Source organism: Rhipicephalus sanguineus, chromosome 1 (genome assembly GCF_013339695.2).
Source record: "Rhipicephalus sanguineus isolate Rsan-2018 chromosome 1, BIME_Rsan_1.4, whole genome shotgun sequence".
Classification (NCBI taxonomy): Eukaryota; Metazoa; Arthropoda; class Arachnida; order Ixodida; family Ixodidae; genus Rhipicephalus; species Rhipicephalus sanguineus.
The window spans coordinates 77138489-77158116 of NC_051176.1; the positions used below are offsets into that span (position 1 = coordinate 77138489).

Consider the following 19628-nt stretch of genomic DNA (forward strand, 5'->3'; position numbering starts at 1 on the left):
CGAGCGCGAACTAACAACTCGGTTGTTAGTTTGTGAGTTGTTAGTTCACGCTAGTGTTGTGTACTGCGTGTGTTATTTTGTGCATCTTTCTTTGTGTTCAGACAGCGTGCCACAAGTATCGACTATGCACAACCAACTAGCCCTTACTCCGGCCCTTCTAGCCACACAAAAATGAGTGAAAGTGTTACTGTGCATATATATGATGGTAAACAAAGCAAATTCTACTCAGTTAATTACAAGGAAGTTAATCAGTGAAACTTAATTATATGATGGTAATGGAATCAAATTAAGTGAGTAATGAGTTAATTGGTGAATGTTGTAGTATGTCAATATAAAGTGGACGGTAAAGTAGCCACAGTGCACGGCTTTCACTTTTGTCTTTAGATGAATGCATATGAGAATCTGGGTGTTTTTTTTTTTTTAGTTAGAGCAGGTTATACACGGAAACCATGATAACTTTTAACACCTACCGTATCTTAGTGTGTATTACCCGCACTTCTAATTACGATAGACTGGGAAAAAATCCACATGCATAACCCACGAAAATAGTGGCATACAGTTACTTAATAACATAACAAGACTTTCAAAATAAACTGACCCCATAAATTAAGCTGTTTTCTTTTTAACAAGTAAAGAACCAACTCTTCAAAAGTTTGTCAACATAAGGTACTTGCATCAACATTTTATTGAAGTTTCACTAGTCAGACAATTCACTTTAATATGATTCAATACTATTTGTTTTTCACTTTGATTTTGCTTTGAATGGAAAAATTTATACTTGCACAAGCCTAGAATTTTCAGATGAAAATTACCAATATTCTCACTTGTCGACTGTATAACACACCAAATTACTTACCTAGAGATGTTAGTTGGGGATGCTTTCCTTGACACAAGCACTCAAGCTCTTTACTGTCACCATTACGATTGTGGCCAGATGCAGCCACAGCATGATGTTTTGACACTGCTAGTGATATAATAAATGCAGCAGAAACTATCCCTGGCATGGTTCCTCTATTGTGGGTTACGTGACAGGACATAGCACTCGCATCACGGCACAGAAATGTGGTGCACTGTGTGCCTCACTTCTCACAAGTTGCTGTTATTTACGATTGATCTTTGATAGATCTTCTTAGCCAGTGGTGCAACTCTCAGTTTGGCACTTGCACAAGAACTGAAAAGTTACTTGCTTTCTACTTGATTCCTGGTTTGTGAGAGGCAAATTTTTCCCTTTTTTAATTGCATTTGCATTAAGTAACAAAGATATGTATTGTCAATAAAACTTGTAACTGGGCGAGTTGGTTCATACTTGAAGGTAAAACTGGTAAGCGCAAATAAACAAGACAGGGACACAGGAAAAATGCACATGGACAGGCGCTACTTTCAACTCAGTTGAAAGTAGCGCCTGTCCATGTGCATTCTTCCTGTGTCCCTGTCTTGTTTATTTGCGCTTACCAGTTTTACCTTCAAATATGTATTGTCATATCACCAGGATTAAATTAAGTTCATTTGCTTGACTGGTTAGTAGTATTTCATTCAAACATAATACAGTAAAACCTCGTTAATTCAGAGTAACTGGGACTGTGAAATATCTTCTAATTAAGCGGGTTCTCGAATTAACCAAACATATCAAAAGCGCGATGCAAGGAACTTTGAAAGTAATCAGAGGTGGTCGTTTTCTGCGCCTGCTAGTTTGCGGCTCCAAGGTTATGTTTTCCAGCAATACCCTGTCCCAATTCTGCCGCTAAACCAGGGAAACGCCGAGCCTCGCTGCTGCCTGCGCAAGGAAAAAAAAGGGGAAAAAAATGGTCTCGTGGTCAACTGAAATGTGCGCCTGCGGAAAAGAAGACGTGCTTCACTGCAACACAGTGGTGAAACGCGGGCAGCATGTCGCCTGCTTCTCGCAGCGTCAGCGCGTCATGTTGCGACCATTTGCCCATTATTTCTGGTAAAATAAAGGATTTAATAATAGGCAGTGTGACGGAATTCGCGATGTGTCCTAGGTGGAAAAGATTATCACTGAAGTTTTCGAACTGAGTTTTCGAAGTAGGCGTTGCAGACTCCTACTTCGAAAACTCTGCCAGCAGTGCAAGTGCGCAAATTGCCGGAACAACCGCGCATTCCGTCAGACCGTCCTTTATTAATTTCTCTATTTTCCCAGAAAGAAGGGTAAATCATGACGCGCTGACGTTGAAAGAAGCATGCGTCATGCTGCCCGCGTGTCACCACTGTGTTGCAGTGAAGCACACCTTTTCCGCAGGCGTACCTTTCTTTATGTAACTGCGCAAAAAACCGTCCGTTACCGTCCGTTTTTTGCACAGTTACATAATGGATCATTACCAACTCGGCCAACTTACCACTCTTCTGCACCTTTCAGCTGACCACGGGACCACTTTTTTTTTCTTCTTCTTGCGCTGGCAGCAGCGAGGCCGGGATGCTTCACTTGTCACTCATTAATATCGCTACATTGCATTGCCTTGTGGCTCCTAAGGGCCATCGTTTCTGCAGATTTGCGGCTAAATCGGGATCGGGAATTGGCACATGGCACCCAAAGTTTTCGAATTAACCAGGCTGGTACTGCCCGCCGCTTCAAATTATCCACTCACATTTACATTGCAAAATATGGGGCCGCAGAAATCTTTCGAATTATGTGGAATTTCGAAATAACCAAGTTCGAATTAATGAGGGTTTACTGTACTCAAGACATTCACACATCTTCATTTATCAGCACTCTGTTGTATATCTATTCAGCAGGAGATCAGTCCATAGCCTGAGTTCCTTTGAAACTTTTTGAACAGTCTTTTTGGTTTGCTTAAACCTTCAAAGATGCTGCAGCATCAGAGTGCAGTGCACTTAACACAGAATAGTTCATTTCTTGGCAATGGCAGCCACAATTCGATGGGGGCGAAATGCAAGAACAGCCATAACATTAGATTTACAGTGGCGGTCCAGCCAGTTTAGAGTTTGGAGCCATTTTAGGAGCAGGAAGAAAGCTGTTTTGGAGCAGGTTTAGAGCTGAAAAATATGTCTTTCAGAGCAGGCTTGGAGCGGACAGAATGGTGTGTGGGATCACTTGGAGTAGTAAAACAGCAAGTCTGCAACATTTTAGTGCATATTCTTATACTAATGTGCAATCAGGAAATGCTGCTCAAATGTAAACAAGAACGTTAAACAGTCAGACAGCAACCAGCAATCAGGCAGGGGCGGCGCAAGGGAGGGGGGGGAATTAGTGGTGGCTATTAACCCCCAAAAAATTTTCGCATACCCCCCTTTCAACTCCCCCAGTAAAAAAAATCCTGGCACCACTCCTGCAGTCAGGCTGTTTACACAAAATAATGTCACATGCAGGCTTCACCGCCTCATACAAGATGTGCATTGTGGTGACCAACAGTGACAAGGAGTGCATGCTGCATACTGTTTCCCATTATCGCCCATTGGATCCGACACTGGCAGGGGGTTCACAAATTGAATTGAGTTCAGTGAAAGGAGTATTACAATTCTGCGAGTGCTGAGAACTAAGTCGACTACATACAGTTTATTTCCCATTAATTTTGCACAGTTTATTACTTCAGAGACATAATTATGCATTGCACTTGGGATTTAACGAAGCCACTGGAAGTGGCATTAGCACTTACGTATTCTGTGAGCAGTGAGCAACTCGCGTGTCAGCCGCAGCAGCAGCGCTCCACTCATCATTGCACCATTGGGAACACATGGTGGCTGTACTGAGCATGCTCGCAAGTATAGTTTGTAACAAGTGAATGGGTGGGAATCAGTTCGGAAGTTTTGCATGCTGAGAGCGACTGGTCTAGCATTTTATAATGAACACGTGAGCACCATCACGCATTATTTGTGACTCGCAGCGAGTCGCTGTCCGTAGTGTCATTGTCTATGCACACTAGTTTGCCACCGCATTATGTTGGTTTTGCAATGAAGACGCGCAACAAACGCGTTGACATGTGCGAGCAGCAGCGGCAACACTTAGTGTCCAACATGTGCTCGTGCAATTAGGCTGTGCGTTACGATTAGTATGGCAAAGAACCTTAGGGAGTGCAATTGACATGAAACACTTCTATTTCGCAACATATAAAACTATTGCACGTCCCAATTTTCATTTGCGTTAAAGGGGCCCTGCAACACTTTCTCAGCATGGTCAGAAAACGCTGCTGATCGGTAGTCGAGGCTCCCGAGAACACGCGAACCAAACGTTACAGCGCAGCACACGGCCTGGGATTTACAATAAATTCGCAAAGTCAGCTAAAAAGCGTTTCCTCTTCTCTCGACAAAAAAATGATGCTTACGGCGTCACAGGCAGGTTCCACGCCATTGGCTGATTTGAACATGGCGCTCTCAGTAGTTACTGCGGCCGCCGCGAGAGGCCGCCACTCGCCTGTGCGCGCGCGCACGCAGTCACACTGAAAGTACGCCATGCATTCATAGAAAAAAAAGGAAATTGTGCTCAAGGTCAGGAGGCGTGCATGACGTACCTTCTTCCCCCGTGCCATCTCCCCCTGCTTAGCTTCCAGTGCTTCCGTCGGGGCGAGAGAAGAGAGAAAGCAATTACAGCATGCGACAAATTTTTGTACCTCTGCTTGTACTGGTCGGATGCTAAAAATTTTTTCCGGTGTTCGATTCGTGAGGCAATAAGTTCCTTTAGTGAAGCCATTCCATGGCTACTTGGAAAAGTGTTGCAGGGCCCCTTTAAGCTGCTTCGTGGTTCTGGCTCGCTAAAACCCAGAAATTATTATTATTATGCATGAAGACACCCTTTACAGTGTAATTCCGTTTACAGCATGCGGTTCCTGAAACGGTATAGCCACATGGCCGGCGTGCGCTGCATTACAATAAACATTGTGGCTCGGCAAAAAAAAGAACACTTGTTCACGTATTATCGCCAGTTGCTCACCAAGAGCCATAAGCTGCCAGACAACATGCGGAACCATCAATAACGGAGATCACACACATATATTTTGGTTAGGCCAATTATAACGAGGAAAAGCGCATCGGTGGAAGTAGCGGGAATGGGTTCTGCGACAGCATGGAAATGCTGTGTGAATTTGGTGCTAAACCAGGAATACCTTGGGCTAGAAACACTCGATTGCCGTTTAAGCAGCAAAATGTGAAGTTGCCGCAAGATACACTGCATTGGGCGCAGTAAGGCGCACAGAAGTAGAATTGTAGCAAAATGTCGCAAATGGCACAGTTGGACAACCACTGGATTTAGGTGCATGTTAAAGAACCCCAGGTGGTCAAAATTAATATGGTGCCTTCCACTACAGCATGCCGCTTAATCATATTGTGGTTTTGGCGCATAAAACCATATAATTTTTGTTTTCACGCAATGCAAAAAGGACACAGGATACCCACACTGCGCACCCTTGTGTGTGCGTGTTTTGTGCGCTCTTGTGTTAGGTGCGCAACATCAACAAGCTGAATATGCAACTTTTATTAACTCCAATGATGTTTCTGTTGGCAGTGCCAAGTAAAGAGTGCATGCTTGTAGATAAATGTGCTCTAGGCTATTTCTTTTTGAGAGCTGAGTATCGCTAAAGGTCTGCTGGTACTGAGCAATGTTGTTCACTAAGTCATGCAAAGTTATTGTGGACAGTGTGGGCTTGAATACAAAAACAGTTTTTTTACTCCTATTCACTTACTTGAAATTTCCATGCATTTATTACAAAGAATGTCTGAGCATCGGAATGCTGCTTTTTCTTTTTGACTTTTTCTACTATAGAGGCCACCTCTTGGCCCCAAGAACCAAAGCACAGACCACACCTGGCATTACAAAGATGTGGAACAGATGGCTCGGGCCTGTGGAGCTGCACCTGTCCTTCTTGATGCAGACTTTGGTGAGAGCTTCACTTTAAGGACTAATCATTTCAGCTCTACTCAAAAGGTTCAGCAGGTTAAATGTGAGCGTATGCTGTGACGTTTTTGGATATGTTAAACTTTGCAACTTTGGGAACTAGTACGAAGTAAATATAATTTGAAAAAAGAACTGTACTGTGAAACTTGATGTAGCAGCCTAAATGTGCCATCTTGTACAGTACTCATTGATTTAAATGCGACACTGAGAGCGCGTGACTATTCGTACATGCAGCACCGTCTGTGGAAGCAAGGTGTTGCACTGGGTTATTCGCAAGGGTGAAAGCCTTTTTGAAGCAAGATTACTGTTTCTGGTCATCAGTGAGCCAATCTGTGGTTCACCACAGCTCCAGGAGGGGGTGCTACAAGCCTGGTGTGCTTTTGTATGCCGGCTGAAGTGGCTCGGCTGTGCAGACTGCCAATTTCGCAACATCGTTTGCTTGCACACTCCCATTAACACAGTGCTATTGTTACGTGTGCTCTGTCAATGCGGCACATATGCTGTGCAAGCAAGACAGGTTACAGCCCCCAGATTGAGCCTTATGTGCACCTGCAAACAAAACAACCATCTGTATAGAGCAGGGGTCTCAAACATGTGGCCCACGGACCTCTCGCTAGAGGCCCGGTCCGCTCATGACTGTCTTTGGCCCATATTTAAAAAAAATTTCTTAATAATGATGTTCATGAGCTACACAGATGTGACTGGACTCGAGCATTTTTTTCGTGAGGCACTCAGTGCGGCCACCGTGTGTTAAAACATAACCATGGAACAAACACTCGATGTTTCAGAATCAGCATCACTCTGTTGACCAGTATCAATATGTTTTGAAAAATGAAATAGTAAGTGGGAAAAACAAAGTGGTTTATTCTTGTCCTAGCATAGACAAGAACAAATTAATGGTTGTGCAATTTTGTGCATCTGCAGACAGTGCATTCATGTCAGTGGCAGTGTGCCGAAAGAATTAATTTTTGAAAGCTTGTGTGTTACAGGAATATTGTCTCAGTTTTTCTGAATGTTTGGACTACGTTGATTATCGATGAAATTATTCTGTAGATGCATTTTATTGCGATAGCAATTATATGGACAGTCTCGGCTGAATTTTGCCGTCGCCGTCGCCGTCATGCACCGTATATGTATATGTATATATATATATATAAAAGCCCCAAAGAAAAATAATTCAGAAAAGTGCTTCCGAGGCGCGGAATCGAACCAGGGACCTCTTCCTCCGCAGCGAGTGGCGCTAGCCACTACGCCACGAAACGCAGATCCTCCACGTAGGTAACGGCGAGCGTTATATACACACTCTTTACCACTGGACGGACTCAGAGACGGCTGCGCTTATAAGCGTTTCTTCATTACCAGCGAGATGGCGTTAGGAGCACGACAGGCGCATTTAAAAGTCGTCAGCCCGCGCGCTCGCTTCTTATACTTGCGCAGGGAGAACCTTGCCCTTCCGCTGTCTGCTCGCGCGGTTTTCTTGTGCTGAGGGGAAGAGGGATGTTTCACGCTTTCACCGTGATGTCCGCGCTCATGTTACGCAGCGTACGAAAGCCACTCGAGCTCAAGGGACGCCGCTCAACGAACAAACAGAAGATGAGCGCGAACTATCAAGTGTCACAGCTCGACACTTGAAGCACGCTAGTTTCTTTCGCTGCTTCGGCCACCTTTGCAACAGGAGCGCTGTTCAAACTTAGAGTATCCATTGGCGAGCCTCACTTCATATAGCATTAGTTTCTTGCTATCGCATTCATTGCTTCGCCCTTGCGGCGAAACTGTGACTTTTTTATTTATTCATTGCTTATTATGACAAAGTAGAGACATATATTTCGGCCGGTTGTGCAGTTCTGTCTGCAGTGTATCCAAGTGTGAATTTTTTAGTACATTGGGTGATGTAAAGGAACAGCAGCAATTATAGACTAAATCATATCGCTTTCCTTTAGCGTAACAGAGGGCGGGATTTGTGTCTTTTCTTTTTTTATCAGTATAAGTATGTTTATTTCTTCCTTGCATACATACACAAGAAACGGGACAGAAACAAAAGGCACTGTCACGTAATAAAGACCTGGGCCCTAGCCTAACCACTCCATCTTCCTTTTTTTTCCTTAATTCCGTTGCGAGCGGAGGATTATGGCGCCAAAAAAAATGTCGCATAATAAGGACCCAAGCCGTAGTCCAAGCACTCCATCTCTTTTTTTATTATTCCATTGCTCGTGTTGTTCATTTTCTTCCTTCTCTTCGCTATCACCGCCTGTCAGCAATGACCTTCAACAGGCACTTTATATGACTGAGAAAGGCTTCTGCACCTGTGGTTCTCAACAGATACATGTCTTACACAAAAAGAGACAAAAAGACATTTGATGCCTCATAGAACAACATGAGTGATGACAATGTGGTATCTCGCACTTCCAAAAGCAGGTAGAGACAGCGCTCTTCGTACAGTACCAGTAATCAAAGAGCATGAACCTATTCACTAACACCTAGTGATGACGAAATTCAATACAAATTCCATATTAGTTCTGTACAATATTATTTAGCACATGATAAATGATTTGTTTTTCCAACAATATTACTTTAGCTTATTTTTCGGGAAGCCTGTGGACTAACACCAAAATTTATGCTATGTTCCATTTCATTGACTAATTGCAATAACTGGCACTGCATTGTATGTTTCCCATAACTCGTCCTTGACCTTCCCAATCGTCAATTTTTGGCCGCAGGATAATGCTGGCTATTTTTTTATGCTTGTACAGCTTATTTTTATCCACCTCATTTAGTGGTTTAAAATTGTATATAAGCCTTGCCTTCAAAGTTCGATGTTTACCAGCAAACATTGAAGGCAATACGTTGAAACCTACTCTATATATTGTCTTCAACATTTGATGTTTATAAAAAAGCACTGATGTGCACACACAATAGATACTACAGTAGTAGTTTTCTTTAACAGTTTCCTTCATATAGTCCAGCTGGCGAGGTCGAAGTCGTTAACTCCTTAACCGTTTTGTTTTTTGAGAGTCTTTCTGTCTAAAATGTTTTTTTTGTTAAAATTTGATATTGAATATTTTGCTTGTAAAAAGCATGTTTTGATTGACGAAAAAAAAACTGCTGCATATGTTAAGTCAAATTAGCATAATGAAGTAGCGTAGTGGTGGTGTCCTCTGAGCAGTCTTCCTCGCCTGATGAACTGCTAATCCTGATGTCATCATCACTATTACTCTCGCTTCCAGAATCAAAGTAAACTTCAGTGTCTGAAAAATTACTGCCTGAAGAGCTGGACGTTGATGAAAGGCTTCGTTTCCATGACGATGCACGAGCAACACATTTTGTAAACACAAGTTGCGAAAAAATGTGAAATGGCAGTTGAAATTAGTACGTGAATGTTTATTGCAATATATAATATACAAACCCTTTTACAGTTCAACCCCTTTATAAGAGGTGCTGATGTAACAGACCTGTTACATATAGGTACACTGTTGTCTAAAAGACAACAGTGTGCCTACATTGATCAGAAAATGAGAATGTGGTACCCTGCTTGTAAGAGACACCTTATGTAAGGGACAAAAACTGCACCCCGGTTGTGTCTCGACTCTAAAGGGGTCGAACTGTATAGCTGTAAGGTGCATTGCTATCAGTGCTTTGCCTTTCGGGTGAATCTGTGAATTTTTTTCTTCATCTTTTATTCCATTCCTTTTCCTTTCGGTGGAGACACCTGGGACCCAGATTTAATTGTCATAACCGATAATGCAAGATGGTTTATTCTAGTAAGGAGCTTCTTTCTCCATAGAAAAGATGCCAAAGTTCACGATGCAGTGGCTGCTCTTTGTTGTTTGATTATTACTTTTATTTACTTATTTTATGTGCCTTGTTATGAACTTTGGCAGAGAGCACTGTTGAAGGTGGACCCATTGGAGGTCAAACGAAAGTGACTCTTCGAAATGAACACTTCTCATATATCATCACTTGGTGAGTATTTCAAAGCTTGCCATTCCATTCACAAAGTGCTTGGGTACTGATTTATTTTTTTTTTTCATTTACCCTTAAGTTCTTAGCATTCCATGAGGAGTGGATAATGTAAAGATGAAAACAAACAAAAAAGTAAGAACTAAATTGTAGCACAATTGCAGTATTCACAGCTATGGCCGTCTAGACAGGTAATGAAGGCGAGAAGGTGGTTTCATTATGTGCTAGATTTCCAGTATGAAATAACCAGTACGCATAAATCGTTGAGCTCTTTTTTTTTTCTTTTGCCCAGCTGTAAGCAGAAACAGCCAGTTATCAAACATTCAGCACATACGCATCTTAGCTGCTTATTAACATTGCTTTCTGTGTTATCCTCCAGTGGTGGTCATTGATTTTTTTTGTCTTCACTCGTGCTGTCCGTATCCGTAGGCGTGAACTCCTTTTGTCAATTCTGTCCTAGAGTGGCATGTGAAGAAACCAGTGAAACTAAGCTAAGGGTTAATTTATTTCTCTTCTCACACCACGTTATTCCACTTTACTTTTAGACTGCAGAGTACTCCTACACATGACCAGTTACTAAAGGAGCTACCATGTTTGTCGGGATGTTCAATGTGCCACTTTTCCATCAGCAATAGAGTAGCAGCAGTTTTTCTTTCCCTATTATGCCTGCAGCTACTAAACTTAGATATGTGGTGTGGGCTGGTGATTTGAATGTGTTTGTTTTTGTTTTTTTTAAGAAAAAGTGCAACGTTACTGACTGTGCACCGTCAAACTTTAATTTCTCTGTCATTATGAGCACTCACTTCAAAATGCAAGAAGGACCTTCCTACCATTATTGCTATCTTTCAAGACAGCCTTGAGCGCTTGCAGCACCTTGGAATAAAATTGCACGACTGGTACATTTATCAACGGTGCATTGAAATTTGTAGCTAAAGGGGTTATTCTGAGTTGTTGAAAAGCACTTATAAATATACTAAATATGCAAAGCTGTTGTATACATGAATGAAACCTATATTCCCAGCTTCACGAAAGGCTGAAATGAACCACGGACAGCAAGCTACAGTGCTGCAGCTTGAATGTGTAGCTCGTAGTGTGTTGCACGACAACACACTGTAAGACACGAGACAAAGCATTTGCAGGACTAGCCGATTCATACAACAGTATGCAGAGAATTGACAACCTGTTGCAGTGAACACCATTAGTAGACAATTGGTATTAAAAAGATTGAAAGCAAAATGAAAGTTTGTTTAGATAGGCAACCATGCTTTTTTCGTTGCACTTCTTAAGAGCATATTCAAAAGTGACGTACAAGGGGCATTCAAAAAGTGCCCGGAATGGTGGTTCAGCCTGCTAATGATACCAGCTATGGCAATGCTTACCTAATCACCTTAGAAGTAGGACCCTTGTGCGCACACACACTTGCTCCATCACTCCTGCCATTGTTGGGAGCAGTGGTAGAAGGCTCCTTTCGGAATCTGTCGGAGATTAACTGCCGCATTTGCTCATAATGCGCCAAGCCACACATCGCTTGCTATGTAGCACTTCCTCACCGAGGACAATGTCCTGGTCGTCCCTCAACCACCATACTCTCTGGATCTCGCTCCAAGTGACTTTTGCCTGTTCCCTACCCTGAAAATAAGCCTCAAGGGGACACGTTTTGCAACCGTAGAGGACATCAAAGTACACTGAAACCTCGATATAATGAACACGGATATAACGAAATATCGGTTATAATGAACTAAATGAAGAATAGTCTTGCAATACATATTGTTAGGAATATACGTTTATAACGAATTTTCGGATATAACGAAGTTATTTTTGTGTAAGATGTAACTTCGTTATAATGAGGTTTGAGTGTAAATGCGATGGCTAAACTCCAACAGCTTTTAAAAGAAGCCTTCTACCGCTGCTTCCAACAATGGCTGGAGCAGTGGAGCAAGTGTGTGTGTGCACAAGGGTCCTACTTCGAAGGTGATTAGGTTAGCATTGCCATAACTCGTAACATTAGCACACTAAACCAGCATTCTGGTAACTTTTTGACTGCCCCTTGTACATTACAGATTGCAATACTGTGTAGACCTCAGCACTTTTTTTTTCTCTGTAACATGTTGTCTCAAAACATCCATTTCTTTCTTCAGAAGCAGTAACTAACCATAAAAACTTTTTTTTCCCAATATAGGTACTCATTGAGTGCCGCCACTGCGTTCCTCTGGTACCACAAATACATTCGTCGTCGACCTCTCATGTGACATCTGCAGTGCAGTTAACACTGGCTGTGTGTACATCGTAGGAAAAAGGTTCAGAGGAAGCTTACTAAGTAAAGCTGTACAATAAAATGTTTTGTGACTGTGAACGAGTTAAATAAAAATCTCACTTAGCATTCTTTTAGCATTTTCATGTGTGCCAGCAGCCTCTTTGTGCGTGGCGGCATGCAGGAGGGAAGAAGGGAGGTAACAGCTATGTGGTGGGGTGAGGGTGCATTGCCTTTCGTTAGCTTGTTAAAGGGACACTAAAGGCAAATATTAAGTCGAGATTAATTATTGAAGTCCAAAAACCTCGCAGTGCTACTTTTGTGCCAAGGAAGTGCTTATTTTGAAGTAAAATCACGTTTTAGTGGTCCGCATCACTTTAGCGCACTTCAAATCACCCGCCTGAAAGCGGTCTTTCTCATGTCACTGTTGCCGTGCCCAACGTTGGCCGCCTTTACTGCGCGGCGGCGTGCACCATTCGGGCATCCGGCAACATCACATGCATGCGGCATTTTGTCGAACTTTCTGTCAGAGCGACTTTCACGAGCGCGCAAAACACACGTGGCAGTACGCGATACTGAAACTGCCACTGAGACGCGACCGCGTGAGTGAAGCAGGGCGCCGGGCAAAGCGCACTTCGGCAAAAATAGAACCTTTGAACCACGCGCGCCCCCATTGCAACACCAAAGAGGTTCTTTTTTCCGTGAATCAAACAGAAACGAACAAGCAGCATTTTATTACGTCTCTTGTTGCACGGAAGGTTCTTTTTTTATTGCAGCTAGTTTGATTGAGTTATCAATTGTAGTCCGACTCTCTCACGTCATCGGGATCACTTCGAAAATGTCCCACTCGTGGCGCTCATCGTGTGATAGATTTAGCTTAATTTCTCAGTAAGTAGGGCACTGCTGTTGATAATATTGCCGTTTTAGACATTTTCATACATTGAGCTTTCACTATGACATAAATTGTTATTTGCCTTTAGCGTCCCTTTAATATATTTGTGTAATGTGATAAGACTTAGCACGTAAAAAAAAGAGAAGCCTTGGACTTCAACGAGTCTTTGATCCCTTGAAACCATAGGTAAGCAAAAAATGTGAAGCTCACTCAGACTCACTCCAAAAATATATTTTATGCTTAGTGCTCACTCGGACTCAGACTCACCAATGTTTTCCTCAGCCAGACTCACTCGGACTCCCCAAAATATTACTCAGCCGGACTCACTCAGACTCACGGCTCAATCTGAGTTTGAGTGAGTCGACTCATGAGTGTGTTAGCGTATAATTAGCTTTTTTTAGATGCGAAGCAGCTTTTGCTCGGGGCTGTGTCTGTCCTTCCCTCACGCGTCCACTCCCCACTGTGCATGCGCCAGCTCTGCCCCCTCTCCTTGCGCTCATGCGAGGAGGTGGCATGGGCGCTGCCTCCGCTTCGTTTCTCCTCTCCCGTTTCTCTCTCTCCGACACAGCTGTGCGCTCGTATATAATGTGGCGCGCGCTCGCTTCCGTTGCACTCTCCTTCGCAACGGCGCTATGGACGCTCGCGAAGCTGAACGTAAACGGCAATGCCGGCAAGCGTTGCACTCTCCTTCGCAACGGCGCTATGGACGCTCGCGAAGCTGAACGTAAACGGCAATGCCGGCAAGCGTTGCACTCCCCTTCGCAACGGCGCTATGGACGCTCGCGAAGCTGAACGTAAACGGCAATGCCGGCAAGCGTTGCACTCCCCTTCGCAACGGCGCTATGGACGCTCGCGAAGCTGAACGTAAACGGCAATGCCGGCAAGCGTTGCACTCTCCTTCGCAACGGCGCTATGGACGCTCGCGAAGCTGAACGTAAACGGCAATGCCGGCAAGCGTTGCACTCTCCTTCGCAACGGCGCTATGGACGCTCGCGAAGCTGAACGTAAACGGCAATGCCGGCAAGCGTTGCACTCTCCTTCGCAACGGCGCTGTGGACGCTCGCGAAGCTGAACGTAAATGGCAACGCCGGCAAGCGAATCGAATCTCGAAGCTGTGAGGCAACGCGAAGCCGAAGCGCAACGGAAACATCGAGCTGGGGGGCTAACATTAGCGGTACACAACATACTATACACAACTCCACACACAAGTGAAACATACACGGGAACATACAAATGGAACAACAATGGAAACACAAGTGAACACCTAGCGCTGCTTCGCATCCCCACATGGTTCCCTTTAGTGGGGGATGGTGTAATTTTGACCATGGTATCAATGCTCTTTAAAGGGACCCTGAAACCTTTTTGAAAATTTTGTATAAACACATTGAGCCAGTAAAGCAAGTCCTAAGAATCATATGAAGACCGGTTTAAGCTCTCTGCGTCAACTGTGTAATTTATTACAAGACTTTAAACATGTGAATCGCTACAGATTGCAGCGGATCAGCCGAACGAGTTTTCAACTTCTTGCGCCTTTTACACGTAGAATTGTTCCAATACACGTAGCACCCAGCGACCGATCTGACTGGATATACCCAGTCCACGTCACTGAACTTCCTGTGGGCAGCGAGCATTGTCTGCCTGTGTTACAACGTGCTCCGTGTTGACATGAGCTGAGCGAGTGTTTTTTATCTCGAGGTTTCTTTTCTTGGACACTATGAATTGCCCTAGCTGTGTTGTGTACCACATATCTAGCAATTGCTGACGTGTAAAGCTGCAACATCGTGTAATGTCTGTGAAGCATCTGGCGAGTGGAATTGCTTCAGCTCGTTGCTGCAAGGAGCGTCGCGCTCTCACTATCCGGTCAACGCCACGATTCATGTGTCTGCAGCTCTAACTTCATCCCTGAAGACACAACTACATTGCCCGAGTTTACACTTATTGGTAGGGGTGTGCGAATATTCGAAATTTCGAATATTTTTCGAATAGCGTTTGCTATTCGATTCGCACTGGAATTTTACTATTCGAACTTCCCAAAAACAAATACAGTCAACGTCCGATTGAAAGTGACCCCTCCAGGTTTTAATATGCTTCACCTCATTACACTCTTGTATTGCGGCAAAGCTGCCTTTCAGGCTCCGTTACGTTCGAACTTTGCCAAGACACAGTCAACGTCCGATTGAAAGTGGTCCCTAGATTTTCAATATGCTTCACCTCATCACACCCCGGTGTTGCGGCAAAGCTGCCTTTCAAGCTCCGTTACGGTCGAACTTTGCCAAGAGACAGTCAACGTCCGATTGGAAGTGGTCCCTACATTTTAAATATGCTTCACCTCATCACACCCCGGTATTGCGGCAAAGCTGCCTTTCGAGCTCCGTTGCGGTCGAACTTTGTCAAGAGACAGTCAACGTCCGATTGAAAGTGTTCCCTACATTTTCAATATGCTTCACCTCATTACACCTCGGTATTGCGGCAAAGCTGCCTTTCGAGCTCCGTTGCGGTCGAACTTTGTCAAGAGACAGTCAACGTCCGATTGGAAGTGGTCCCTATATTTTCAATATGCTTCACCTCATCACACCCCGGTGTTGCGGCAAAGCTGCCTTTCAAGCTCCGTTACGGTCGAACTTTGCCAAGAGACAGTCAACGTCCGATTGGAAGTGGTCCCTACATTTTAAATATGCTTCACCTCATCACACCCCGGTATTGCGGCAAAGCTGCCTTTCGAGCTCCGTTACGGTCGAACTTCGCAAAGAGGCAGTCAACGTCCGATTGGAAGTGGTCTCGACATTTTCAATATGCTTCACCTCATCACACCCCGGTATTGCGGCAAAACTGCCTTTCAAGCTCTGCTACGGTCGCAAATGCTGGTTCCAACATGGAGATGAAAGATGTGGCAGAGGTGGGGGCTCAATTAATGCTGTTTTGGACCTGAAATTTGGGCAGAAAGTCCGAAAAATCGGAAGCCGAAGCTTTTTAGCATCCAAAATTTCAGATGTTCTTATATATCGACGTCTACGAGGCAGATTTGGAACTCTGGACTTGAAGGGAGCACACCCTTGTCAGCCACATCATTTGGGCTTCCACAGAAGTTGAAAGAGGAGGAGAGGCTGAGGAAATGGCATCTTTGCCTATCACATGTAAAGTGTTGTCGGCAACACTTTGGTCGCACCAAATCATGTACATAAATATAATTCGGCCTCTACATTGCCTCATTCTAGATAAGACAAATATGAAACACCACCCCGCCAGTGCTTCGTCAACCTAGCGAAAAGAAACACTTTCATGTTGCTATCTCATAAGAATATGCTTAAAAATCCTCTCTAACTGCAATTTCGCTTTGAAGTATTCGAAAAATATTCTAAAAATATTCGAAAAGTATTCGATTCGATTCGCACTCACACTTCAATATTCGAATTCGCTTCGCACCCAAAATTTTGCTATTTGCACAGCTCTACTTATTGGTGATCGTTTTCGAATCCTTTTTGTTTGTCCGCATGCTTCTGCAGGTTGTCGCCGTACAGGAGAATAAAATAAGATCGACCGGTAGTGTGGCGGCACCTGTCGGAGCAGATATCAACCACTCCGCGAGCTACGTCTCTGTTGCCAGACGGCGTGCTGCCAGGCGCACCGGACCATGGCCTCCGAGAGTGCGTGCAACCTGCCGGCGCGCAATATCGGAAGCCATGACTGGGCGAAGCTCAAACCGTCGAGTGCGCTCATGAGAGCGATGCAATCATGAGCGATGCCAGCGTGTTTCATGAGTTGAGGAGGCAAGGCAGTGGTGAGAAGGAGGGCATAGAGGTAATTGTCTGTAGCAGCCTTGGTACACGGTGCATCGCTTAATTTGTGGTACGAATGATTTGATGATGCTTTAGCCTAATCGCTGACAAGACTTCAAAAAAACCGTTTCAGGGTCCCTTTAACACCACTATCTCACATAATCGGTGCTCTACGTGGCGCCTTTTGATCTCATATCTTCAAATGGGAGTTATCAGTGGTTGCAATCCAGTAAGGACATTTTTATTGAAAGACACAACTCACACAAGATATTTTTATCAAGAATTTCACATGACAGAGTTTGTGAGGGAAGAAGTCAGGGCCCACCCCCACTTCATAACTCATGCCTCTGATCAATAAATATTGAGCTGGCGTATGAACGCTAGTGTGTTGAAGTATGTGTGATGGGGCCCCCATTTAATGGCCGCTAGTTTTAAAAGAGAAAGCAGAGCGACTTTTGAATGCCGGGTACCCCTCTCACATACAGGTTTCAGTCGAGGAAAGTTTGGTCAAGAAGCTTCAACTCTTGGAACAAGCCCTCCCACATGTTGAGCCAGTAAGGCCTCAGAGGCTTGCTGTAGTCCTGCATCTACTACATGGAGTCTCCCACAACTTGAAAAAGGTTGGAGAGCGGGCCAATGTGAAGGTAGTTTTTCCTGCCCCAAAAAAAGCTGTCGTACTTGTGCACTAAGGATGAATGCAAAACGAGGTTGCTAAAAAAGGCACAAGATCCCATTCGTCACGTGTACAGCAAATGCAATCTATCAGATGCCTCTTTCATGTGTCAGATGCCTCTTTCATGCGGCAAGCAGTACATAGGACAAACTGGCCGCTGTATAATGACCGGCTCCGGGAACACACTTGTAATGTCAAGAATGGTTGCAATGGTTTCTTGGCATTGCACTGCAGCACGTGTGGCTGCAAACCGCTTTTGCATGACACCGTCATCGTGGGAAAAAACAGAAATAAAATGACAAGAGAAATTATCAAGGCAGAGAGGATTTGTACACTCTCTCTCAGCACTCCCTCTCTCGGGCTTTGTCAAAAAGAATTGTCTTTCCTGAGAATGTAAGATTTTCGTGCATGGCAGCTGTGGGCTTCTTGAATGATTTGTTTTGTTTTTCACATTTCGAGAGTAGTATATGTGTACGCTCCTCGAAATAAACCTTGTTGGAAACAAGGGCTCGTCTTCGTCCCTTCTCTTGTCCAGTGTCAAATTTTGCGCTACGTGATCAGAGACACTTGATCTTTCAGGAATGCTGCTTCTTGGGCAAATTGAAATGGCATATTTGTAATGCTGCACCATGAATACACGGACAAAGTAAGGCTCATAGAACAGATGGAAGCACTCTAGCAACTGACTTTTTGAAAGTATTCCCACACACACACACACACACACACACACACACACACATATATATATATATATATATATATATATATATATATATATATATATATATATATATATATATATATATATATATCCACATCATCTACATCCATGTGATGCATTAATGCAATTTAAGATACAAATTTCTTTATTGAACAATAGGACCAAAGGAGTGCAACACACCTCTCCTCTTTGCTGATTATGGCAAGAAATTTGTTACTTAAATTCAACAGCACGATAGGATGCATCATGTGGCTGTTGATGATGCGCATATATACATATACGAATAAGGAAAAGTTCTCGGTAAGTCAGTTGCTAGAGAGCTCCTGTATGGTGTTTTGTGTGCCTTACATTATCCATGTCTTCAAAGCATAACCCATAAGCATGATTTTTTCAACATGCGTAATTACTCTTGAATTCTCTGCAGCACTTCTGCACCTCCTCCAAGCACCAATGCATGATGGAAGTAACCAAGTAACCAAAATTCCTGATGCTGCACAGTATTTCAGGCTTGCACCAAGTGTGTAATAATGTCATGTGCAAGAATTTTCAATAAAACCACATATACCTGAACGATCATGATCACTTGAAAGACAAGTGAAAGCTCGCTGCATTTAGTGCTACTGCCTCTGTGGTTACTCATGCTTGCTACTTGACATGCAGCAATAACAAAAACACACTGGGCGCAGACGCCTGGCAAGCATGGTGCAGAATACAAACTCTACTGTGTAGAGATGATAAAGTAGTGCACGATACGATGTGCCAAGGTTGCCACATGCCACGCATCAGCCGCATGCTCCCCTCTCCACTGCTCCAAAGACAAGGAAAGCATTGAAGTGTGCCCTTTCCCCACAGCCGGTGGCAGAAAACACTCTGCTTTGCTTTGGCGGCTGCTCTCTATCGCATGGCGCGTGATCAGAAAAATGTGTTCGTAAAATCTGCGTGCAACTCAACCATTACCATGGCACCAAGAAAAGTTTCAATCTATTGCCTTGGTCTTCCTATGCAGTAGCAGCACTGACACTTCATTATATTGAAATTGCAGATAAGCACATTTCATTAGAATCAAGTAAAAAACAGATGGTGTTCCATGGACATGAAGTTATAGAAAGTTAAAGACTTCGTTATGTAAAGAATATTGTTATGTTGAATTTTGTTGTATAAAGGTGTAACTGTAGCACAAACATTGAGGGCAATGAATTGTACCAGAAAGTTCTCAGAGGGGTTGGGTTATTGGTATCCAGGCAAACTAAAGCTCAGAACTGTTAAACAAAAAATAAGAATGCATTGCTTTGCATCGCCACCCAAATGGTGGGGACAACTGGCTGACAAAGAATCCCTCTTTAACAAATGTGTCCAGCCTTTGCTGGCTTTGAATGCTCGCCCTCGACTAAAGGGGCTGTTTCTTTTATGGAAACTAGCCACACCTCACATTCACCGCATCATATGACAAAATACTGCCAAACATGTATGTAAAACACTTTATTTATAACTTTCC

General features: G+C 43.7%; 1 protein-coding gene across 1 annotated transcript in view; it reads left to right on the plus strand.

Annotated features, from left to right (window-relative positions):
• LOC119393183 (surfeit locus protein 1) overlaps positions 1–12200 on the plus strand; it is a 37864-nt gene extending 25664 nt beyond the window's left edge. The window contains exons 7-9 of the mRNA XM_037660025.2: positions 5732–5846; positions 9742–9823; positions 12000–12200. Of these exons, the coding sequence (XP_037515953.1) occupies positions 5732–5846; positions 9742–9823; positions 12000–12069 (267 nt within the window). The 3' untranslated portion in view covers positions 12070–12200. The remainder of the gene's footprint in view (positions 1–5731; positions 5847–9741; positions 9824–11999) is intronic.
• The last annotated feature ends 7428 nt before the right edge of the window (positions 12201–19628 follow it).